The sequence below is a fragment of the Talaromyces marneffei genome, chromosome 4, assembly GCF_009556855.1.
Source record: "Talaromyces marneffei chromosome 4, complete sequence".
In the NCBI taxonomy this organism is placed as follows: domain Eukaryota; kingdom Fungi; phylum Ascomycota; class Eurotiomycetes; order Eurotiales; family Trichocomaceae; genus Talaromyces; species Talaromyces marneffei.
This window is the reverse complement of record NC_072351.1, coordinates 2,403,228-2,423,742: the sequence shown is the minus strand read 5'-3', so window position 1 is coordinate 2,423,742 and position 20,515 is coordinate 2,403,228. Positions and strand designations below refer to the sequence as shown.

At 44.4% G+C, this 20,515-nt stretch overlaps 5 protein-coding genes across 5 annotated transcripts; 2 read left to right on the top strand and 3 right to left on the bottom strand.

The window, feature by feature from the left end:
- Positions 1-6,657: 6,657 nt before the first annotated feature.
- EYB26_005911 (uncharacterized protein) lies at positions 6,658-8,597 on the bottom strand (the record flags this gene model as incomplete). Its single annotated transcript, XM_054265188.1, has 4 exons — positions 6,658-6,777; positions 6,844-8,349; positions 8,402-8,460; positions 8,525-8,597. The coding sequence occupies 4 exons, from the start codon at positions 8,595-8,597 to the stop codon at positions 6,658-6,660; spliced, it is 1,758 nt and encodes a 585-aa protein (XP_054121163.1).
- Positions 8,598-10,266: 1,669 nt separating this feature from the next.
- EYB26_005910 (uncharacterized protein) lies at positions 10,267-11,458 on the top strand (the record flags this gene model as incomplete). The annotated part of the gene is made up of 5 exons (XM_054265187.1): positions 10,267-10,299; positions 10,385-10,709; positions 10,764-10,863; positions 10,925-11,174; positions 11,243-11,458. 5 exons carry the CDS (start codon positions 10,267-10,269, stop codon positions 11,456-11,458), a joined length of 924 nt encoding a protein of 307 aa, XP_054121162.1.
- Positions 11,459-11,626: 168 nt separating this feature from the next.
- On the bottom strand, positions 11,627-14,434 carry EYB26_005909 (uncharacterized protein; the record flags this gene model as incomplete). Its single annotated transcript, XM_054265186.1, has 1 exon — positions 11,627-14,434. One exon carries the CDS (start codon positions 14,432-14,434, stop codon positions 11,627-11,629), a length of 2,808 nt encoding a protein of 935 aa, XP_054121161.1.
- Positions 14,435-15,249: 815 nt separating this feature from the next.
- On the bottom strand, positions 15,250-16,802 carry EYB26_005908 (uncharacterized protein; the record flags this gene model as incomplete). Its single annotated transcript, XM_054265185.1, has 6 exons — positions 15,250-15,270; positions 15,346-15,349; positions 15,403-15,484; positions 15,571-15,755; positions 15,831-16,407; positions 16,523-16,802. The coding sequence occupies 6 exons, from the start codon at positions 16,800-16,802 to the stop codon at positions 15,250-15,252; spliced, it is 1,149 nt and encodes a 382-aa protein (XP_054121160.1).
- Positions 16,803-18,346: 1,544 nt separating this feature from the next.
- Positions 18,347-19,608, top strand: EYB26_005907 (uncharacterized protein; the record flags this gene model as incomplete). The annotated part of the gene is made up of 3 exons (XM_054265184.1): positions 18,347-18,514; positions 18,610-18,988; positions 19,058-19,608. The coding sequence occupies 3 exons, from the start codon at positions 18,347-18,349 to the stop codon at positions 19,606-19,608; spliced, it is 1,098 nt and encodes a 365-aa protein (XP_054121159.1).
- Between the last annotated feature and the right edge of the window lie 907 nt (positions 19,609-20,515).

Below are 20,515 nucleotides of genomic sequence, written 5' to 3'. Positions count from 1 at the left end.
GCCAACCAGCTACGCCCAAATTCCGAGCGATTAGCCGTCTCATAGGGCAGAGAACAAGGCTAGAACCAACTCAGTCAAGGCCGACACGCGCTGCTCAGCAACAACCGCCCACGTCTGACGGAGCTCCAAACTGACTTGCACGGCTAGCAATCTAGACGGGTTAGTGCGATGATTATTGGTTTTAGGCTTTGACTATGTACGTACTCCGCCGTAGGATGTAGTATGTAGTTACGGAGTACTGTACGACGACCGGGTAGGTATGGAGTTGTGCCTTGGATCTCCAGTGGAATCAAGGAGCGAATAGCTAATTAGCTGCTACATACTGGATGCAAGGAAATACCCGACATCCATTCAGCACCTAGTTACTTCCTATATATAGATTTGGATAAGAATGAGCTTTTGTTAATAAGAAAAGAAAAAGAATCGCTTTCTTGCTATTCTTGCAGTCTTTCAGGATTTCTACTAAAAAAAAAATACAGGTATACGGTGTACTCCGTACATTGTACTCCATACAAAATGAGGCGGCTTGGTCAACCCGGCAACAGAGCCAGCAAAACTTTGGCTCACTGTATCTAGGCTCGAAAATTTTTTTCTTTCTTTCTTTTTTTTTCTTTTGTTCTTTGTGTTACTTTTTACCGAGTCTAAGTTTATTCGGTCAAATATTAAGGGATATATAAATATCTTGACAATCTATTCTTTGTGCGATGTGTAGCAGCTGGTTCTGAACTGCGAGCATTGCATTTTCACGGCGGCTCTGACCTCCTACTACAGCTTTTACAGGAAGGACTGAGAGGTCTGCGCTGCGTGCTAGGAGAATTACCATGTAGATCAATGCTGTATTCAGCAATTCCTGTTACTTCGTAGTATAACTAAGTAGATTTCTAACAAAGTGGGTTTTGTGATCTTCATTCTGTCTATTTCTCCCTCTGCAGAGTACGTACTCTACGCAGCTACTCAATTGTACGTACCTGCTGATTAGGGTATCTACTTGGCATTCAAAAGTCTAACTGGGGAGCGTCGCTATCCATCTGATCTAGCAATACAGTAGTACTACATACAATCGGCAAGACATCTCGATCCCCTTCACAGGCATCCGTAGCGCGTACCCACTCGAATTTCTCTCAGATCCGCAATCGAGCTTAAAATTTTTCTTTCCTGCTTCTCGTCGTCTGCTGTTCTCCACATGCGTTCGAGTGCCTTGGAAGTTGGAGCCCCTCCATCGAGAAGAATGAGATGCATCATGTACGGTCAGGTCATACGCTTAAACAAAAAATGCGATCTTCATCTCGTATGGCTGGACGCTGCGTACGTACTACGTAGCACCCATCTCATCTCTGCTATGGTTGCTATGTTTGTATGACATCGAGTCATGTCATGTATGTTCAGCTAAATCAAAACATGTTTGGATGTTGTGATTGGATGAGTCAGAAGGCGTATCTACAGGGCCATCTGCAAGAACAGAACGATCGGACCCATCAGCCATCAGCATGGCATACGCCGCAAGTGCAGAGATGAGCAAGTCATGACATCGACGGCGAGAATGGCGAGCATCGCTGACTCCGCCGAGTGGCTTGTACCTGATCAACCCCGCACTAGTCAGGAATACTACGGTAGATGCTATCACTTTTTGAGGCAGTGTTGCGAGTAACTATTTTCTGCTTGGCTATGTGACAGGCTGCATCTGGAGAACCGGGGTGTGCGTCTGTATATGAGTTAACTATTGTAGAGCGGTAGAGATAGACACATCCAGTATGCCAGCATACTACTAACTTACGTAGTACGTTATGTACGCTGTCAAACAGACGGCAGAGACCATCGACTGCAAATCTATTCAGCTCAGCCTTCTTAAACTCTGACTGACCCATCACGCATCTCACTCACAGCGCTTAAGCCTTATGGGATTTGCGAAATTCCATCTAATTGGCCACAGACAGGGATCATGCGCCATGTGTTTGGAGTTTTGTTCATACTAGCGCAGCTCACCTCCATTAGAGCGACTGCTGGAAGCAGGCGGTCTGATGTGCTATTCTCGTCCGGGCCATCACACGCGAGCGACCACAACGAACCAATCAGCAGCCCAGGCACAAGAGGATCATCGTATCGGATTGCATTCGACGAATCTGATCATGAGATAAAGTCGTACTTCTTTGCTTTTTTCCCCACTAACTGGGCTGTTGGTCCCCATCGTCCGGTGTTTCGAGATTGGACTCTCTTTCCAACACAAGTTACTACAAGTATTTACGTAGTACTACTCCGTGGGTTTCGTACAGGCATGGCATGGACCATGGCCAGCTGAAACGATTGCCCTTGTGGACTTTGCTGAGCTACTGCCAGAAGTCGCTCAAGGTGAGTGCTCGCATGTTCGTTGACAGAAAGACTCGTAGTGTAGGGTGTAACTACCCTACAGAGAGGAAAAAGAACCCGCGTCGTGCCAAGAGGTAAACAAAGCCGAAAAACGCGACTAGGATGCCAAGTCCCGTGACTGTTGGCCTGCGATATGCGCCCTGATTGGCCAAGCGGGATGCTACGTCGTCTCGTTCTTATCTCTCCATATTCCCAGAATCTCTAACTTACCCAGCACACACGCTACGACACTGAGTTCAGAGTTCGCAGCGACGAGTTGGGGGCTATCCAATTGACTCAATCCATGCCCCCTCTTCGTGCGTCCATTCGGCGTCTCGACTCGCGAGATCACCGTCGGTTATGCACCTCCCATCACATCCTGATTCTGGCCCCGACGACATTTCAAAACAAACACGACAGGGCTGTCTGTCAGGTCAGACGGGACGTTTAAGACCAAGACAACATGAGACACTACCCCTCCTCGTCTTTCTTCGCTTTTCCGATCGGACAGTTACATAACTACTACATACTCAGAAGAAGCCGTGAAACGCGTTCCCTCAGCACAGACCGGTCACTGAACCCGTCCTACACACTAGCCTAGTACATAGTAAGTACTAGCATCGACCACCAGACCCGTTTTTCGATGGCTGGACCATCTGTGACGTATATAAGGATGGCTTCTCTGTCCAAATCTTGTTCTGTACAAAACATACTCTGAAGTTAAGTTACTTGCGCTGGTGATGACGATATACACTCTTCAAATCGACGCGTTTTAGTGACAGACTAACTTACGTAGTAAATAAACATCGTAAACACGGGACGGAGCAAACCCTAATCTGAGCAAGTCAATACGACAACAGAGGATGCAATGCACTTGGAATAGACTACGTAATTGACTTTCACGGGTCGTTTGATGTTTATTATTGGCACGGAAATACAATCACTCAATCACTCGAGAGTTGAGACTAATGCAAAACATGACATGGACTAGATACACCGACTGTCTTACATTATAAGTTACTGACAGACGATATTTTACAGCTATCCCGGATGCGGTTGTTGCAGCGCATAAATCCAATCGGCTGCTCTCATTGGATATCAACCGGTCCTCATCACAAGGATTTGCCAAGAGAACTGCTTACTAAATTAGCGTCCACAGTCTTGCACATAATTATGTATGGCAACCTATGTCCAATAGTTTCCCTTCAGATAGACACACAAGACACACAGAATACGATACGTTACACGTTCCCACTTTATTTCTCAGTTACTAAGGAACTACGTATGTAACTAAGTTATCTTTTGTAGACGGGTTTCATTCAGTCTGCATGGTATCATGTAAACAAACATTCGCTTTTGGCAAAAGTTTTGGATGCGAGTAGAATAAGAAATAAACGTTTGAATGCGTTGAAGCATTACGGAGTACTAACCTACGCGGCTGTAGAATTTATACCATGAGCCGCACTTTCATCCATCCATAGTATAGATGTTACGTTAACGTTGTGATACATTGAGAAGTTTATTGAGCCATGGATCGCGCATGTCTGTTCCGAGGTTAACAATAAAAATCATCATGCAGGCATGTAACTATATGCTTTACGGGTATTGCTTCGGGAATACCTCCAAGATGTAAATTTCAACCCTAACCCTTCACGAGAATTAGGGTTAGTTTTGTCACATCGCCTACTACGTACTTTGTGCATCGGACGAAGTACCTATATCTAGACATCAGATGGTCTGATTTACATGTGTTGTAGATAGATGGAAACTACTATCCAGTGCACGTGTGACTACAGTTGCTAATATGGTTCTGATCCTTGAATCTGCGCTGGAGTTGTCAACTGGCTCTGGAAAATATATATATATATATATATATATATACATCCACCAGGTATCTATTAAATCCAGACTGAACACTGCAAGCATCTGTAACATTGCTTAAGACTAGATGTATACATATATACATTCCAAGGTTCTACGAATACCCAAGCATGTCCAGTTTCAATGGTAAATAATCAAAAGACAACATTGAATATGGAAGCTTTGATTGTCTCTTCACTGGGTAAGCTATCCTGGTTGTCAGGCGTGTACAATGATGGCTAACGACGGTAGTAAATCTGTTTGTGCCAACTAGAGGCAGCTACACCCGACATTACTATCCTATGATCGCCTAATACCAAAAGTATACACGGTTGACTGCATGACCATGTGCCCAGAGCGAGGCATCAAATGACTTTTGGACCTTTGGACATGCCAGGGAGAAGAACCAAGCATCCCGTACGCCGCCAACGACCTCGAAAGTGAAGAAACCATACCCAGTGGATATTGAATTGAGATTGCCACGTCAATCATGTACATCTTTCGATTACAGTAGGCACATATTCACAGGAATTCAATAGCCTCCCACCCACAGCCCCGAGACTCTAGTTTTGGTAATGCTTCAAACTTCAATATCATCCAAACCTGTATTACTACCTAATCCTTGATAAAGATAAACTATCGACTCATGAAGATCGAACATCAATATTTCCCCATACCACAATCCATTAGACCACGAGCAAGGAGTATCCCCGCAAGCCCTGACGATTTTATGTAGAGCCACACACCATTGAACGGGATGAGATCCTTGGGGAACTTTTATTCCAAGTCTCTCCATACAATTACTATAATATGTTAGGATAATTACGACTTTTAAGAAGTTATAGCTTAGGTATATGTACGCTGTATATACTATCAAGGCCTTCGGCAAGGGGGGACGGTAACAAAAAGCTCTTTCTTAGCCTAAACTTCCCAATCAGGAAACAACCTATAAACCCTAACATACCCAAATCAAGGGATGAGCGGGCCCATCCACCACGAGCAAGGAGACAGAATCTTTTTTCTTTCTTGCATTGATTCATTCCACTCAATCTTAATCCAGTATAGATATGCATATCATACTCCGCGGCCCGCGAGGTGAGGTGAGTTAATAACTTAATAATGTATGAACCCAACTCTCTGCATTTTTGAATCGGCTTTTTGACTGATTGGATAGACATGTTCGGAGAATTTGGTGCTTGACAGGCGGCCTTTTCAAGGTTCCTTTCTGTCATTCTTGTGTTTATGCATGTCGTCTTTCTTGCATACCCGTTGTTCTTGTCCCTTTGATACGTAGTAGGTACGGTTCTTTCGGCAATGGATCTAAAAATACTGGAGCTATATTTTTAACTACAAGGAGAAACTTTTTTTAAACTTTTGAATGTACCGTGGATCTTTCTGCAGTCGTTAAGGTTCAAGATGCAAGATTCAAGGAATATACGTATGATACATTACCCACGAGCGAGGCACTCAATCCGGGGGGGAAATCTCCACACTATAACTTATAACTTGGAAATTGAAGATGCCAAGTCTATAGTCAATGGATCTATTACGGAGTACATTTATATATTTCCTACCCCTTCCAGCGATTTGGTTCGATTTACGGGGTACGTGCCTTGTGTAGTGTAGGGATGGATGTGAGATGTAGGTATCCATACAATGCATAGGCATGTTGCAAGGGGTTAAGCTGGGGATTGTCAACGTGGATGGAGTATGACTTGCATGAATTGATTGACTCAATTGGTCCTGATTGGATTTTGATGCGATATGGATGTATGCTTGTGCTATGCTTAAATGTGTATTTGGATTATCTCAGGTAGGTATTCCGATTCTCAAGTTACTTTGTATTGTAACCTTTCCTTCAATGTGAGTACGTAGTATCCTTTGTAGACAGCATGAGAAGAAGCAAGTCAGCAAATTTAAGGATAAAAAAAGTATTCGAGCTTGAGTTCTTGGAACTCTGGAAGCGTACAGTCTCAAAATATAATCCTTGGAAGAGCACGAGATGTACACATCAATATCCTCTTATGGCAACATCCAATGAACATAACCACATCCAATCTTAGAGGGCCTACTACGTAGAATCTATTCAATCGCTTGAAATGGTTGCTATATGACAAGAGGGTACTTCTTGAATCGATAGGCGCCGAGAACATGTATCTTCTTCTCCCAAACATGGGGTACAAATATCATTGTATGCGATAACGGGTGGATTACTGTTTCAACTCGTGAATGATGGATAAATATAATAGTAATTTCCAAGGTCCGTAAAGTGAACGTTCGTAAGACAGGCTTATAAGAAGTTTAATAGAAAATCACATCCGTTGGCTATATTACAGGATTTCAATAGTTAAACATCGATATTATGTATATTATGTAAATCACCACCAAACGGGAACCATTAGAATTCTGTCCAGAACGGGAAGATATATCAACCTCCATAGATGTAGACAATATCTATACCCCCGAGTCAATTTGATCAATGTAGTCATGGCCCGCAAAGAAAGCCCAGTTTATACAAGTCTCGGGGATAGCTCGAGGGATCTTGAGTTGTTTTTGAATGGAAGAAGGTTGTTCCTGATGGCAAAATTATGTCAGAATAAATATTCATCCGATACCTGGAAGCATGCATCATAAACTCACGAGAGTGTTGATAATCAAGCCACCGCTGGCATGCGTAGACATATGACAATGCATAGGCCACACCCCGGGGTTATTCAGCTCCCACTCCAGCACAATATAAGAAGGCGTATCCGTACTTCCCGGCATCATAAGGTGCGTATCCCGCCTCTGCGGATTGTTAGGATTCGTCACGGTCCCATCCCAAGTGCCCTTTCCTTCAGCCAAAACCCAAAAATTGTGTCCATGTAAGTGCATTGGATGTTGTTGACCCCATGTATTGTAAATCACCATCCGTACACTGCTATTTGATCCAAAGTCGTAGATGCTTAGTTCGGGGTCTAGGGAAGATGAAGGTATACCGGCTTTTGCGTCCAAGAGAACTGAGTTGTCATAGTTGACGCGTGTTGAGACGTTGTTTACGTACATCAGGAACGCACCGCTGGCGTTTGGCTTGAGTTCGATTAGAAGCTCCTGAGTAATTGCGGGATATGTTGGTGGTGTTTGGGGGTAGTAAGGCACTGTGCTTTCCAAAGGGTCATTTCTGCACTCGTTGCTGGTCCAGGGTGTAGCGGTTGTAGTTGGGATGGCGGATAGATTGGCGTGTTCGTAATAGATGATTGCTGTTGCGTTGGGGATGGTGGAGGTCATATTTAAACAATCCATGTCAATATCAGAACGCATCCAATATACACCACTGGAGTTTCCAGTTGCTTCGACAATGACGTCGGTTCTCTGACCCACGCCCAAGGTAACCACATTCGTCTTGTAGGGCTGAACAGGCACAAAATCATTTGCAATGACGGTCAATTCATGACCATCAATGCTAAACTTTTGATTAGCAGTCATGCCAGTATTGATCAGCCGTAACCTGTGCTTTTTACCGGATGTAAATTTGAACTTGGCCAAACTTGGACCTTCGTCGCAGTTTGATTGGCAATCAAAAGCTCCCTTTCCGTTGATGAGATTGTTATCAACGTTGGGGAACGCCGGGGGATACTCAAAAAGCATTTCCAAGGATTCATAGTAACTTGTGTGTGTATATTCTGAGATCATGATGGGTCCCAGGTCAAAGTCATAATTGTATCCGGACTGAACGGGTCCATGGATGACAATAGGACCGAAAAGACCATCGTTGTACTGTGCACTGTAGTGCGAGTGATACCAACTGCTCCCGAATTGATCTGCTTGAAAGGTATACGTAAAACTACCACCTGGAACGATAGGACACTGAGTTACTCCAGGCACACCGTCCATCCAGGGAGTATTCTTTTGAGTCAACCCATGCCAATGAAGAGTTACACCTTCTTCGGTCCCGACGTCTATATTGTTGGTTACAGTGACGGTAATTATATCCCCCCAGTCAGCTTCGATTAGGGGACCGGGGTATTGGTCGTTGATGAGGATCACGCTTTTGTTCACGCCATCGGGGGCTGCGTATTCTCTTCGGATGTCGAAGTTGTATTTTCGTATCTTGCCGGTTGAGGGGACGACGTTCTGGTGAGCGTTTGTGTTCCATTGATTGACACCCTAGAATCATGAGGTTCTTGTTTCATTGACAATGGGTGTTAGGGGTACTGACAATGAAATCAATCCAGCTAGGTAGGTTCGGAGAAGGCAGAGTGCCCCATGGAGAGAGACCTTGAGTAGAAATATGAGCGTGTTTCCTATATCGACTTTCAATCCGGTTCAGTCAGACACTCACCACTGATAGACTCAGAATCACATGAGCAGAGACCTGCCACCGAGAGAAGCGATATCAAAATGACGAGCTGCATAGTGCTGGATGAGTGACCAAAGGAGTAGATAGAGAAGAGAATAGGAACCAGTATTATTATCAGTAAAGGTATACGAATCTTGACCTAGTGGCTGTCTATATAGACGTATTACTGAGAGACCCATCACATCTACATCTATCTACTTCTACATCTATTGTTAGTGCTTGCGCGTTTTCAGCCCCTTCGAAGAATCATGAAATGCAGAAAAGAATGGCTGAATCTATTCTGTTGGATGCTTCCCTATTCAGAAAAATGTCTCTTAAGCTCTGCTTAAATCCGTGATACCTTATGAGTTGATATTAAAATGATGACTCCGCTAGTCAACATGGCTTGCTTCGAGATTGCTTCCAGAACCATGTGCACGTTTTCTGCATTCAATGCAGGGGGATCTCGCTTATGTTTTTGATGGTTAGTCTTGAAGAGTCTTTGTCCCAGACATATGTACTGCTTACTATTCTTTCTGTTGTATCTGGTCTATAAATGTCAGAAGTTACCTATGTCTCCGAGAAACCTAAACAGGGGGTTGTGCGTAGATGATGATGGACTCGTAGTATCGCTGGCAGCCAAGACTACATTTCCGTCTGACCGGGAATTTTTAGAAAACAGCCATGAGGCAGCTGGGGTTCCTTAACAAACCTTGTCCGCTGTACCTCCGAGAATGGTTTGTATGTATAACATGCGAGAATACGACCAAACTAGCCCCTGGATCGAGGATGCATACTGACATCCATCCCAGGGGTCAATCTGACGGCAGAAAGACTGCATTCTTACGTGAGATTCCTAGTACGTAATTTTGCTCAATAATGAGAGTTACTAGTGTTAATATGTATACCCCAACTAAATACCGTATTAAACAAAATAATATTCCATACGCGCCCTTATTCAAGACCTTCACGTCAAGACAAATTGATAGCGCCAAGCCGGTATCCCGGTCCCCCGGGTATCAAACGGGTATCGGGCCCACAGCTCGTATCGTTTCCACTAGGTAAACCTTATTGTGCCCTAACTTCGACCTTCTGCTCTGAAAATGTAATCAATGCAGTCATGTCCGATGATGTTGACTGGTGGCGGTCGTTCTTGGGGCCAAAATGCGTCTCTTGCAGAACATACCAGGTTACGAAACTATGCTGATAGGAAATATATCCACCGAATATTGAAAAACATGCAACGCGACACAACGTGAGCATGTGGCTGATATAGGATTAAAGTCGTGTAGGTGCCCAATGATGAAGGGAGTGTAAATATAGATTTGCTAATCAGTGTACCAGCAAGAGAATCTTACTTGTCTGGGGGGGTGTCAATTGGATCTAGGGATCTGCTTTTCGTAACAACCTCATGTAGAAAATAATGGAGCAATACCCCGAAGTCCGTTGATGGGGGAAACTATCGTAGCGGGGGTGCCTTCTATAGCAAAATCACGCATGCAGTAATTTCCGTTTCAAACCGCCGACTTATCAGTGGCTATCTCAAAGTTCCCAATAGAATTGAGGAGCCGAAGATAGACTTGCATTGGACAAACATCCTAGTAACATCAACTACGACATTCTCTAGCTCTACCTAGATGCTTCAGAAGCAATATTTGGCGGTACACTCTTCTAAGTTACGCTCTTGTCAATAATTGCTGGATATCAGAGAGAATTGGTGCATAGTGAGCGAAATGGCTTCCAAGATGGCATTATTAGGCCTTGGCCAAATGGGCCAGGTGAGGCAATTCCCAACCATTGTTCTGGGTTCAAGCATAATGATTCAATGTTAGAATAAAACTAACCAAGGCAAAAATATATTAGGCTATGAGCAGTAGACTATGCAACAGCCAATTTCTCCAAGGTCCTATGCTGCTATGGAATCGTACTTTGCAGGTTGCAAGGGATCAGTGCAAGGACACAGATCTTACAAAGGCTGTTGAAACAATCACAGAGGCTGTCGCACCATCTGATATTGTCTGGTCATGTCTTGCTGACGAGGAAGCCGTTCTATCTGTATATGGCGAGATATGTAAGGGTGAAATCTCGGGGAAACTCTTTGTTGAATGTTCCACAATCACGGCTTCAGGTTCGGAAAAAGTTGCTCAACAATTAAAAGATAAAGGTGCCGAATTTGTCACCATGCCAGGTAAGAGATATGTGGATGCTAGGGAAGACAAGTACTAAGTTTCCTTAATTGAAGTTTTTGGAGAGCCGGCCACAGCCCGGGCCGGTAATCTGATAGTTGTTCCTGCTGGACCAGCGTCAGCTGTTGATAGGATCCGGCCGTATCTTGAAGGTTGGTAAGTGGTAGACCTCCGACTCTAATGATGGGATATGAAAAATTACTGACTGAGCATAAAGCCTGGCGGGTGCGGTGATTGACTTCAGCGACGAAAAGCACGGCCAGGCATCGCTTTTAAAGATCGTTGGGAACGTTCTTATCATGACAACAATTGAGCAGGTCTCTGAGTTGATGGTGTTCTCTGAAAAGTCCGGACTCGGTGTTGACAATTTGCGCAAGCTATTTGCTGCCATGTACCCAGGCGGCCCTATCAAACAACATCTGTTGTATCAGGGGCATATGGCTAGTGGAGAATGGGCTAGAAAAGTGGTAAGTGTTGATAAAACTCGAGCGATCAGAAAGACTGGTGATATGTCCTCTGCTAATCAGATTTACAGCCAATTGTGACTCTGGATGCGGTCATCGGCCTGACAAACAAAGTAGCGGCATTGGCCGAAAGTCTCGATGTCAAACTGCCTGCCTATCAAGTTGCTCGGCAGCATCTACGAGTTGCAAAGAATGTATCCTCTGGAAATGCCGATATCCTGTCCCTGTATGGTGCTGTCCGAGTCGAATCTGGGCTAGATTTTGTGAATACAAACACTACGGAATAGATAGTAACTCTTCATTCTAGTTATGTTTTATAGCTAGTCTACTCGCTTAATTATCTAATCATCCCACTGAGAAAGAAAGAAAGCTAAGCATTGATAACTCTCAAAAATGAAATAAATCACATTGAAAATGAACTTCTTGGCTTGAAGTCAAGGTCGATATACAGTCACTCATACCCCCCTCTTCTTCAAAACCTTATTTAGATGTCGTTGGAAACTGCCGACGTTCTCAGGTAGCAGCATCGTGTAATGAGCTCCATCGACTTCATGATATTGCACATCCCCGACGAATTCTTCCCAGGCACGGAGATGTCCATCCAACCATTGTTGCTTCGTAATACCTAGGATTGTCAAAGGTCGGCAATAAAACACATCCATGGCGGTCACTTTGCCACTAGGATCATAGTCCACGGCGCGCGATTGTAGGGAAAAAGCAACATCAGCCCAATTTGTCAAGTTGGCTTTCGAGAGGGCCAACTCCTCTAGTCGTTCCGGGCTGGATATCTCTAACAAGTAATCCATTTGAGCAGACTTTGAAGGCAATATACGCATGTAGGGGGCCACCGTGGTAGTGCTCTCTTCACTAATGAGATCAGAGAAATATGCCAAATGAACGAGACATTCAACCCAGTCAAATTGACGCATTCGCCATTTGATGTGTGGCGGTAGATTAAATGCGCCTAGGAAGCCAACCTCTTCACCATCAGCTTCCATCTTTTTGGCCACCTCAAAGGCGAGCATGCTGCCCCAGGAATATCCTGCCATGGCGTAGGGTCCATGTGGTTGCTTTTTCCGGATAGCTGTGTAATATACTTCGATGACCTCCTCGATGGATGTGAAAAATGGTTCACCTTTATTGAAGCCTCGAGCTCGAAGAGCATGTACTGGCCGATCTTCGAGGAATTTAACAAGACCGAAGAAGACAAGGATCTCACCAACACCTGGATGAAAGAGGAAAAGGGGGGTTTTGTCGCCCGAATGTTTAAGGGTTACTACGGGATCGTACACGCGTACTTCACCAGATGCCATCGACTCCATCGTCTGGGCAAGCATACGAATTGTTGACTTCGTCATCATAGTGCTCATTGGAATCTCCTCGGTTATGTTGAAGGCTATTTCAATGCGGTGTCTTGCCTTGATGAGATCAATTGAGGTAAGTCCAGCTTCAAAGTAAGGGGCGTCAACGCCGAGTTCACCTTCCTCCAATCCAAGTACATCGTGGAAGATACGAGACATTATCTTCTCAGTCTCCGTTGTGGGAGGAGAGAAATGTTTTTCTCGATAAGTTTTGATGATGGCTTGGTTTTTTTCTTCATGAGCAGAATATTTGCCAGCGATGAGAGCCTGGCGAATTTTGTTCCGGGACAGTTTTCCAAGAGTGGATTTTTGTAACAGTGTTCCGCTCAGCGGGAGAACATAGGGCTTGGAGCCAGTTCGGAGTATAACAATTTTTGTAATCCTATCCAAGGCTCGTATACGAGATTCGATGTCATCTTCCTGGTATAAAGGCAGATATACGACGCAGGCTTGCTCTGTTGCTGCTCCAGGAAGACGGTACGCAAAGCAGATCGTAAAGCTCGGTACAACACCTGATATTCCAGCGTCTTCAATCGCGAACTCAATTTCTTGAGAAGTGTAGTTGACGCCGTTTATTTTCATCGTATCTTTTGTACGACCGACAATGTTCAGGTTCCCAGCACGGTCAATCATGGCTTGGTCACCAGTTTTGAACCAGCCATCGCTGGTGAAAGATTCCTCGGTGGCAGTCGGATTGTTGTAGTAGCGACTAAAAACCATGGGGCCGCGTACTTCAAGATCCCCTACTGTATTAATGCCGTTTGCAGTAGCACCACTGACATGACCGTTCGTCTTCAGGTCATCAGATGTTCGGATACGCATCTCTATCTCCGGGCAACATTTACCCACAGCTGCAAACTCATATTCTTGAGAAAGATCATAATCGGGACAAGAATCATGGAATATCGCTCCTGCACAAGTTTCAGTCATGCCAAATGCTGTGACGATGCAGTTGCGAGGAGCCCCAAACTTGCTTAGCACCCGAGACAGAGCGTCCGCAGTCGCGACAACGTTTGCTTCACCTCCAGAGGCAAGATGTGTCAAACAACTCAAATCGAAATTGCTATTCACGAGCCGAGCTTCAGCGCTTTCTATGGTCGAGAGTAACTTGGCCAAGAAGAAGTTCGGAGCAAGTGTTCGACTGATACGGTGTTTATTTGCCAAACGTAGGAACTCGAGGGGATCGGAGATCAAATCGGAAGATTGAACGTGTACCTGGCTTGCTCTTTCTTCAAGAGCGTGCAAGTGAATCTCAAGCAAGCCGGCCACATGATCCAAGCCAATAAAGTTGAAAAAGCATGTATTTGGAGGCGTCTGGAAAGCGCTTGCTTTCCCTCGAGCAGCAGCAAGGAGATTACTGTGTGTTAGACACACTGCCTTTGCATTCCCTGTGCTCCCAGACGTCAACATCAGAAGAGCAAGGTTGTCTGGTCTGACTGCGGGCAGATCATACTCCTCCACAACATCGCAGATTTCCTCAAGATCATCAATAGCCTGCACTCGTAGGAGGGGGATATCTTCAAAATCTCGAGGGATTGTGCTCTTGCGGGTAAGGCAAATTGGATCTTCTAGAATTTGATGCAAGTGTTCAATCTGGGCTTTGCGGGCGTCGGGACTATTGACAAACGGTGTCGACATAGCAGGTACAGAGCCCGCATAGGCAGTCGACCAAAACCAGATAATGTTATCCCGGTGATTATCAAAATGCAGCAACGTGATCTTGCCCTGTCTGAAACCATGGGTTCCTCTCAACTTAGCTGCATTCTGCTGTGCAATGCGCCGAAGCTCAGCATAACTAAGCCATTGTCCCTTGCGGGTGTCACCAGGGCCATAGATGTGTAGGCCAAGTTCTGGATTTGTGGCTACAGCATCTAAGAGTACTCTAAAATCCGGCACAATCATAGTGTATATCTCGCAATTGAATTATAATTGACTTGGTGGGAAAAAAATGCCGCTTGGAGATGCGATATACCTCGGCACATCAAAGGAGAACGGTTCGGTTTCTAGGATGTTTGTGATAAATTCGTACCTGCCCAGAATCTTGTACTTAAGATAGAGACTGTGCCAATTAACCCAAATCACTTGGAGCGGGGTATTATGATTTGGGCCATATTCACTTACTTACGTTACCCCGAGAACTGCTTGTATCGGATCGGGCCTACATCTACCAAAAACTCCTAAATTAGATGGACATCCAGAGGTCTATGTGCTTATCATACATACAAGCCGAGTAGTGTGGTGCAGGATACAAACACTAGGTACGAATATCCTTGCCTATAATGAGTTTTGCTGACAATCCATAGCTTGGGTGCATCCAGAACTGTCCGTATGGTGTATCTTCAAATGTCTATGCAGGACAAGGATATCCATGAGTCACAACCCTGAAAACACTTCTACTTATATTTAAACAAACCAATCGGGAATTAAATAATGCCAAGATACCACTTCACTCATTAGAAGCGGCACAGGAGAGCTGGCCTTATCAAATTCAATGCACTCACTACTGTAGCTGCGCTGTGGATTCCCCGTCTATAGTAGTGATTCATAAACATTGGCAACTTATGGCGGCAAAAGATTTTCTACGTATGGTGACTATTCTTGCTTATGAAAGATGGGAATCGATCGACACGACTTCCCGTCATTACTTCGCAATGTGTTTAGAAGTGTATGATACGTAGCATTTCATTTCTAACTAAATATGGGCGCGGAGAATAAGCTCAAACACCCCAAGTGGTTAACTAGGTGTTGCAGTTTCACAGAGTTAGTCTTATAAGCTTCCTTCGTCTCTAGCTCATGATCCATAAAATACATACTGAGCTGTGGATGTAATACCAGAACACGGTTATACAATTTCTGCTTCAATGACAGACTCGGCTCCAAGACCATGGTGATAAATTTGGACAATCTTGAAGCCCGACTCTTCCAGCAAGGCAGCCCACTGCGCTTCGGTTCCTGAATGAAATTTAGTTGGTGGTACAAAGTAACAGCGATTATAAAAAAAAAATGAATCCTGGGATAAAGGAATGTCATTTACATACTTTCCATACCAGAGACCATGGCCATCATCGCTATGTCAGAAGAGGTACCAGTCTCCTTGGGCTGATCCGCATCAAGGACCACTTCATGAAGCAGCAGCTTGCTATAGCCTTTCTTCATCCCTGATTTTTGATTACTGAGAATCTTCTTGCAATCTGCGTCAGGCCAATCATGAAGGATGAAATGTCTGTCGAGAGAGTCAGCATTATATTTATCGGACGGAATAGCGGATGGCTTTGTATATAAATTCTTGACCACTTACAAGTAATAAGCGGCGGCACCTTCGACAGGCTGAGGCGTGAAAAAGTCATACTCCATCTTCTTGATGGCTGGGATTAGCTCTCCTGCGTTTTCAAGCACAGGAGCTCGATCCTGGAGCACGAGGGATTGAGGCTTGAAATCGGAGATCTTCGAGAAAGCGAGCAAATCATGACCCAAACTACCACCGACATCAACAAGAACAACATCACTAGTGCCACTGAGCAACTTATCCGTAGGGTAAACTTGAGAAAGAGTCGGCCTGTTTCCGGCATAAGTCTGCATGACAGTGCCAATGACTTTTTCGGCATCAGGATGCTCCTTCAGCCACTCCCAGAGAGGAGCTTTAGCCCATTTGGCAAAAGAGCCATTGACTTGATCGGTCGGGTTCTTGAAGCCAAGATCCTCCACGTAGCTCGGAAGTGTATGTAAAGCAGGGCCTTGGACTTCAAAATACAAGGCGACGGTGCTTGCAATTTGCGGGCCGTCTCCTAGGGCTGCGGTGAACGGAGTGAGGCCAAAAACTCCAGGTTTGACAACCTTGAGTAGATTCGTGCCAGCTAGCTGCCAGATAACTCGGGCTAAAATTTTCGCACGAAACATTAGCAAAATGTATATTGAATTTTTGCAATCTGAAATGATCGCAAGCTACTTTCTATCTGAAAAACGTGACCCGATAAATAAATCGAAACTTACAGAGCAGCTGACTGTCACAAGTGACAAGCTTGGAAATTTCTTCCAAAGTCTTTGGTGCACTGCCATCAGCAACCCATTTAGTCCATAGACCAATTTTATTTCCAATTTCCAAACAAGCCATACGTGATGGCTCGATCCATGACTGGCGAAAAGCTGTCTCCCACGGCGACTCGAGGCGGGCAATTAGGGCTCGCGCTTCCGTAACGGCCTGTTGACGATCAGGCTCGGAGGCGAAGGATTCCTTCGAGATTGAGCGCAAGGTTGAAGCAATGTCTGCCATTTTGATGGGTTTACTAGATTTGAGACAAAGGCAAAGAATAAAAGTTTTTCTTGGCTCCTAGAAGAGTGCTGCTCTATGTATATAAGTCCACCACCTTCAAGCTTGGCTCCATACCCAGCAGTAATTGTTTTCAGCTCATTTTCAAGGGATTCATTTATTCGGACGATGTCAAACAAAGAAAATACAATGTTCAAACAAAGGCATTGTCAAGTTACCCCTCAGCGACTCTACATAGCCTCTTATCATTTGCTGCGTTATACAAGGGTAGGGACGGAGTCAAGGGCTAAGTGCAACTAAAAGTGGCGCAGACAAACAGGGACTCGCCAGGGTCCAACTTGGACGATTCAGAACAGACTCAGATGCAGTGTAGATTCTAATTATAATAATTTACAAGGATAAGTTGTCACGTTGAAGCTTGTTGCCTCTCGTAGTACCATTGTCATGTCCTGGAGTTGTGGCGCTTCGCCGCGCCGTTTTGATATTTTAGCGAATAGAATTATGCTGAGCGTTATATTACGGATGCGACGCTAAGGTGATTTTCAATCAGTGTTGCCTAGGCTGTAGGAATTCGGGTTGCTTCGGCGAGTATGTGGATGGTGGCCGTGTTTGTAAGTTACATATTTAGTTTACCGGTGTTGTTGTTATGTAACTGGGTTGATTGTACGAAGCCATGGGTTTCATGACGTCCCTTGTTATATAGTCTAGTTATATAACGGCCTCATTCCGAACAGGACATATGTACCGTCAGATAACGAGCTAGACATCGAAAATTGGCTTCATGATGTTTTTGCGACGGAAGCCGTATGCAGATTACATTCCCCGAACCTGCATCGGACCTTAAATTCCTGAGCATTCATAGACTTGGATGGACATGTTTGTGCTTCATCAATACAAAATTTCCATTTGCGCTAGGAAAACATCCCCGGAATACGCATTGTCACCCAGCAACATCCCGGTAAAACAATGGCCGTTACGAACCGTTTCCCCAGGGTACGAACCTGTACCGCATGTTCGTCTTATGATCATGGTGTGTGAGAGAAATTAAGCCTGGAATTATCCACGCCTTGACAACATATGCAACGCAACCACTGAACTTAAAAGGCCAAGTGCAAGGGGAGGTGTGCTTTTGCTGACCGAACCCTGCAGAATCGTCAGTGCATATGGGTGCATCCTTTCGATATGTATGGATTCTTTCTTCTTGGCCCCCTCAAAGGACCATCGAGGGCTTGCTTACCTCGAGGTTAATTGACCGTGAGATATGTATCGGATGTATATGTCTATCAACCTAACTCGGATTCGATGAGAATGAGGAAACTGCTTCGGTGTACACGGTACGCATTTTTAACTTTTTCTTATCTAGTTATAGTTGACAATAATGGGGCTTACTTTCTTCAAGGACTCATAACATAACATAGTCACTTTTTGTTAATAAATATACAAGGCCCATAGACTTAATTCCTCTAATTTCAGGCCCCCTTTAGCTCTATAGGAAAATACATTAGGGTTAAAGCAACTGACAAACTTTGGTATCTTTTCGTGCGAAAATGGACACCCAAACCGGCCCAACTGTTGCTAGCACAGCAGTAGCAACAAAATGCGCTCTATGGGTAGTCACTGCGGCAGCAACGACAACATTTATATTGAGAATATGGTCTCGATTGCTGTTGACACGTGACTTGGGATATGAAGATCTTGTAATGGCCATCGGATGGGTAAGTAAAGTACAACCAACCATGGATAATTTATCCCCCAATCTATCCCCAACTCCGGTTTTTCATACCTCTTTTTAACTTCAGTTTCTCGATAGGCCGTTAGTATCGCTGCCGGAATTGTATTGAATTTGTCGATCAACGCTAGTATATTAGCAACCAAGAATGCTGAAAATATGGTTGTTGATCTACCTTTCGCCCTAAAGCTGGCGCTCATTTCCGTCTCTCTGGGAATCAACGCCCTCTTTTTGCCCAAGATCTCTGTGGCACTTCTACTTACGCGACTTCTCAGACCCTCTCGCTGGGCTAAATTTACCCTCATCTCTACATCAATTCTTGCATTCATATTGGGTGTGGTTGGTGTGATACTCACTTTTGTCCAATGTAATCCCATACCAGGTCAATGGAATCCTGAACGTTATCATCCAACATGCTGGGATCCAAGCATTCAAGAGAACTATTCATATTTTGTTGGCGGTTAGTATCTAATTGCCCCTTGAAATCACTACTATATGAGAGAATGATATTGACTGTTAAAATTTACAGCTTTCTCGGCACTCCTCGATCTTGCCTATGCGATTTACCCAGCCAGTGTGTTCTGGAAACTGAAACTGGTTAATTCTCGCAAGATTGAACTTTCAATCCTGATGGGGCTGGGTACAATTTCTGGAGCCGTTGCTATCTACAAAACAAGCCTACTTCGCCTTCTCGCCAACCGTGAAGCGGGAATAGATACCGCGTTGTACGAATCTAGTCGCCTAACGCTATGGACCATTATTGAAGCCAATATTATCATTATCGCGGCCTGCGTTCCACTAACGACACCGATATTCCGCTGGTTCAGAAACAAGACAGTCGTCACATTCACCGGAGCGAGATCAACCGCTGTTGCCACCAATGGAGGCAGTTCCAAAAACAGCAAGTATGCAACTCATGAGAGCGAACACAATTTTTCCAGGATAACAAAGGACAAATATCCTGCGTACAACCCGGATGGAAGTCAAATTTACATTCGAGACGATTTTGAGGTTCAAAGCTATCGAGATCTCGAGCTTGACGGTATATCGCCGACACATACAGGTCCTTCTGGGCCGTAATGCAGCACTCTTTTTTTATGCATGCATATTTTCTTTTGCTCCCCTATGTATGAGTTATAAATTTTGGTGGTCAATTATTTGATGCATTCACTTTATCATGTTAACGTCAATGAATTACCTTCGATAAGGCTTGAGGGATAACGCAAGAAGGATCGCCACGTTCGACAGGGTCACACGACATACAATGAGTTCCTGTCTACCTTACTCGGGATTCACCAAACTGACGCTGCGAGGGTGACTCAGCCACAGAACGCCAAAGGCATGGAAAGTGGTTGTAACACTGCTTGATGTCGGCGCTAAACAGGAGAACTCCCAGTGGCTGAACACTTGCACCGCCTCCAATGGCACAGATCATGTTTAAACCTTCGCATGTATAGGCTGTAGATTACTTAGGTAGTCTATCATTTTAAAAGTATTTTCTCCAAAGAAATTGTATGAGTCAATGGTCTCTTTAGGGTTAAGCCTTGGGCAGATTTAGTTGCTGTGCCGCCCGAAATATGGATGAACGCATAAATACAATATCACTATTAGGTTGTAGCTTCCCGCATGATCCAATGTTTTTCAAGTATTCGTAGCCAATAACTCGGCTTATCAGTCTGCTTTCATGAATATCCAACCGTTTTTTACCCTCAGAAGTCCAGGTCAAAAATTTGCCTTCTCAGCTACTGAATGTGCCACGACAAAGTACACATAACAGCATCCACTCTAAGTATCTTGTATTATTGGCTATTTTATTTGTAAATGAGCCTCATTAAAAGAAGAAAACGCTCTGAACAAACCAACTGTCTTAGGAAAGCTATAATTCTTTGTGCCAGATTATTAGGGCTAGGCAGAGACATGGAAATTGCCGTTGTCTATGCCACAACAAACCATTAAGGAAATCAAATTGATAAGTTTTTCAACTGTA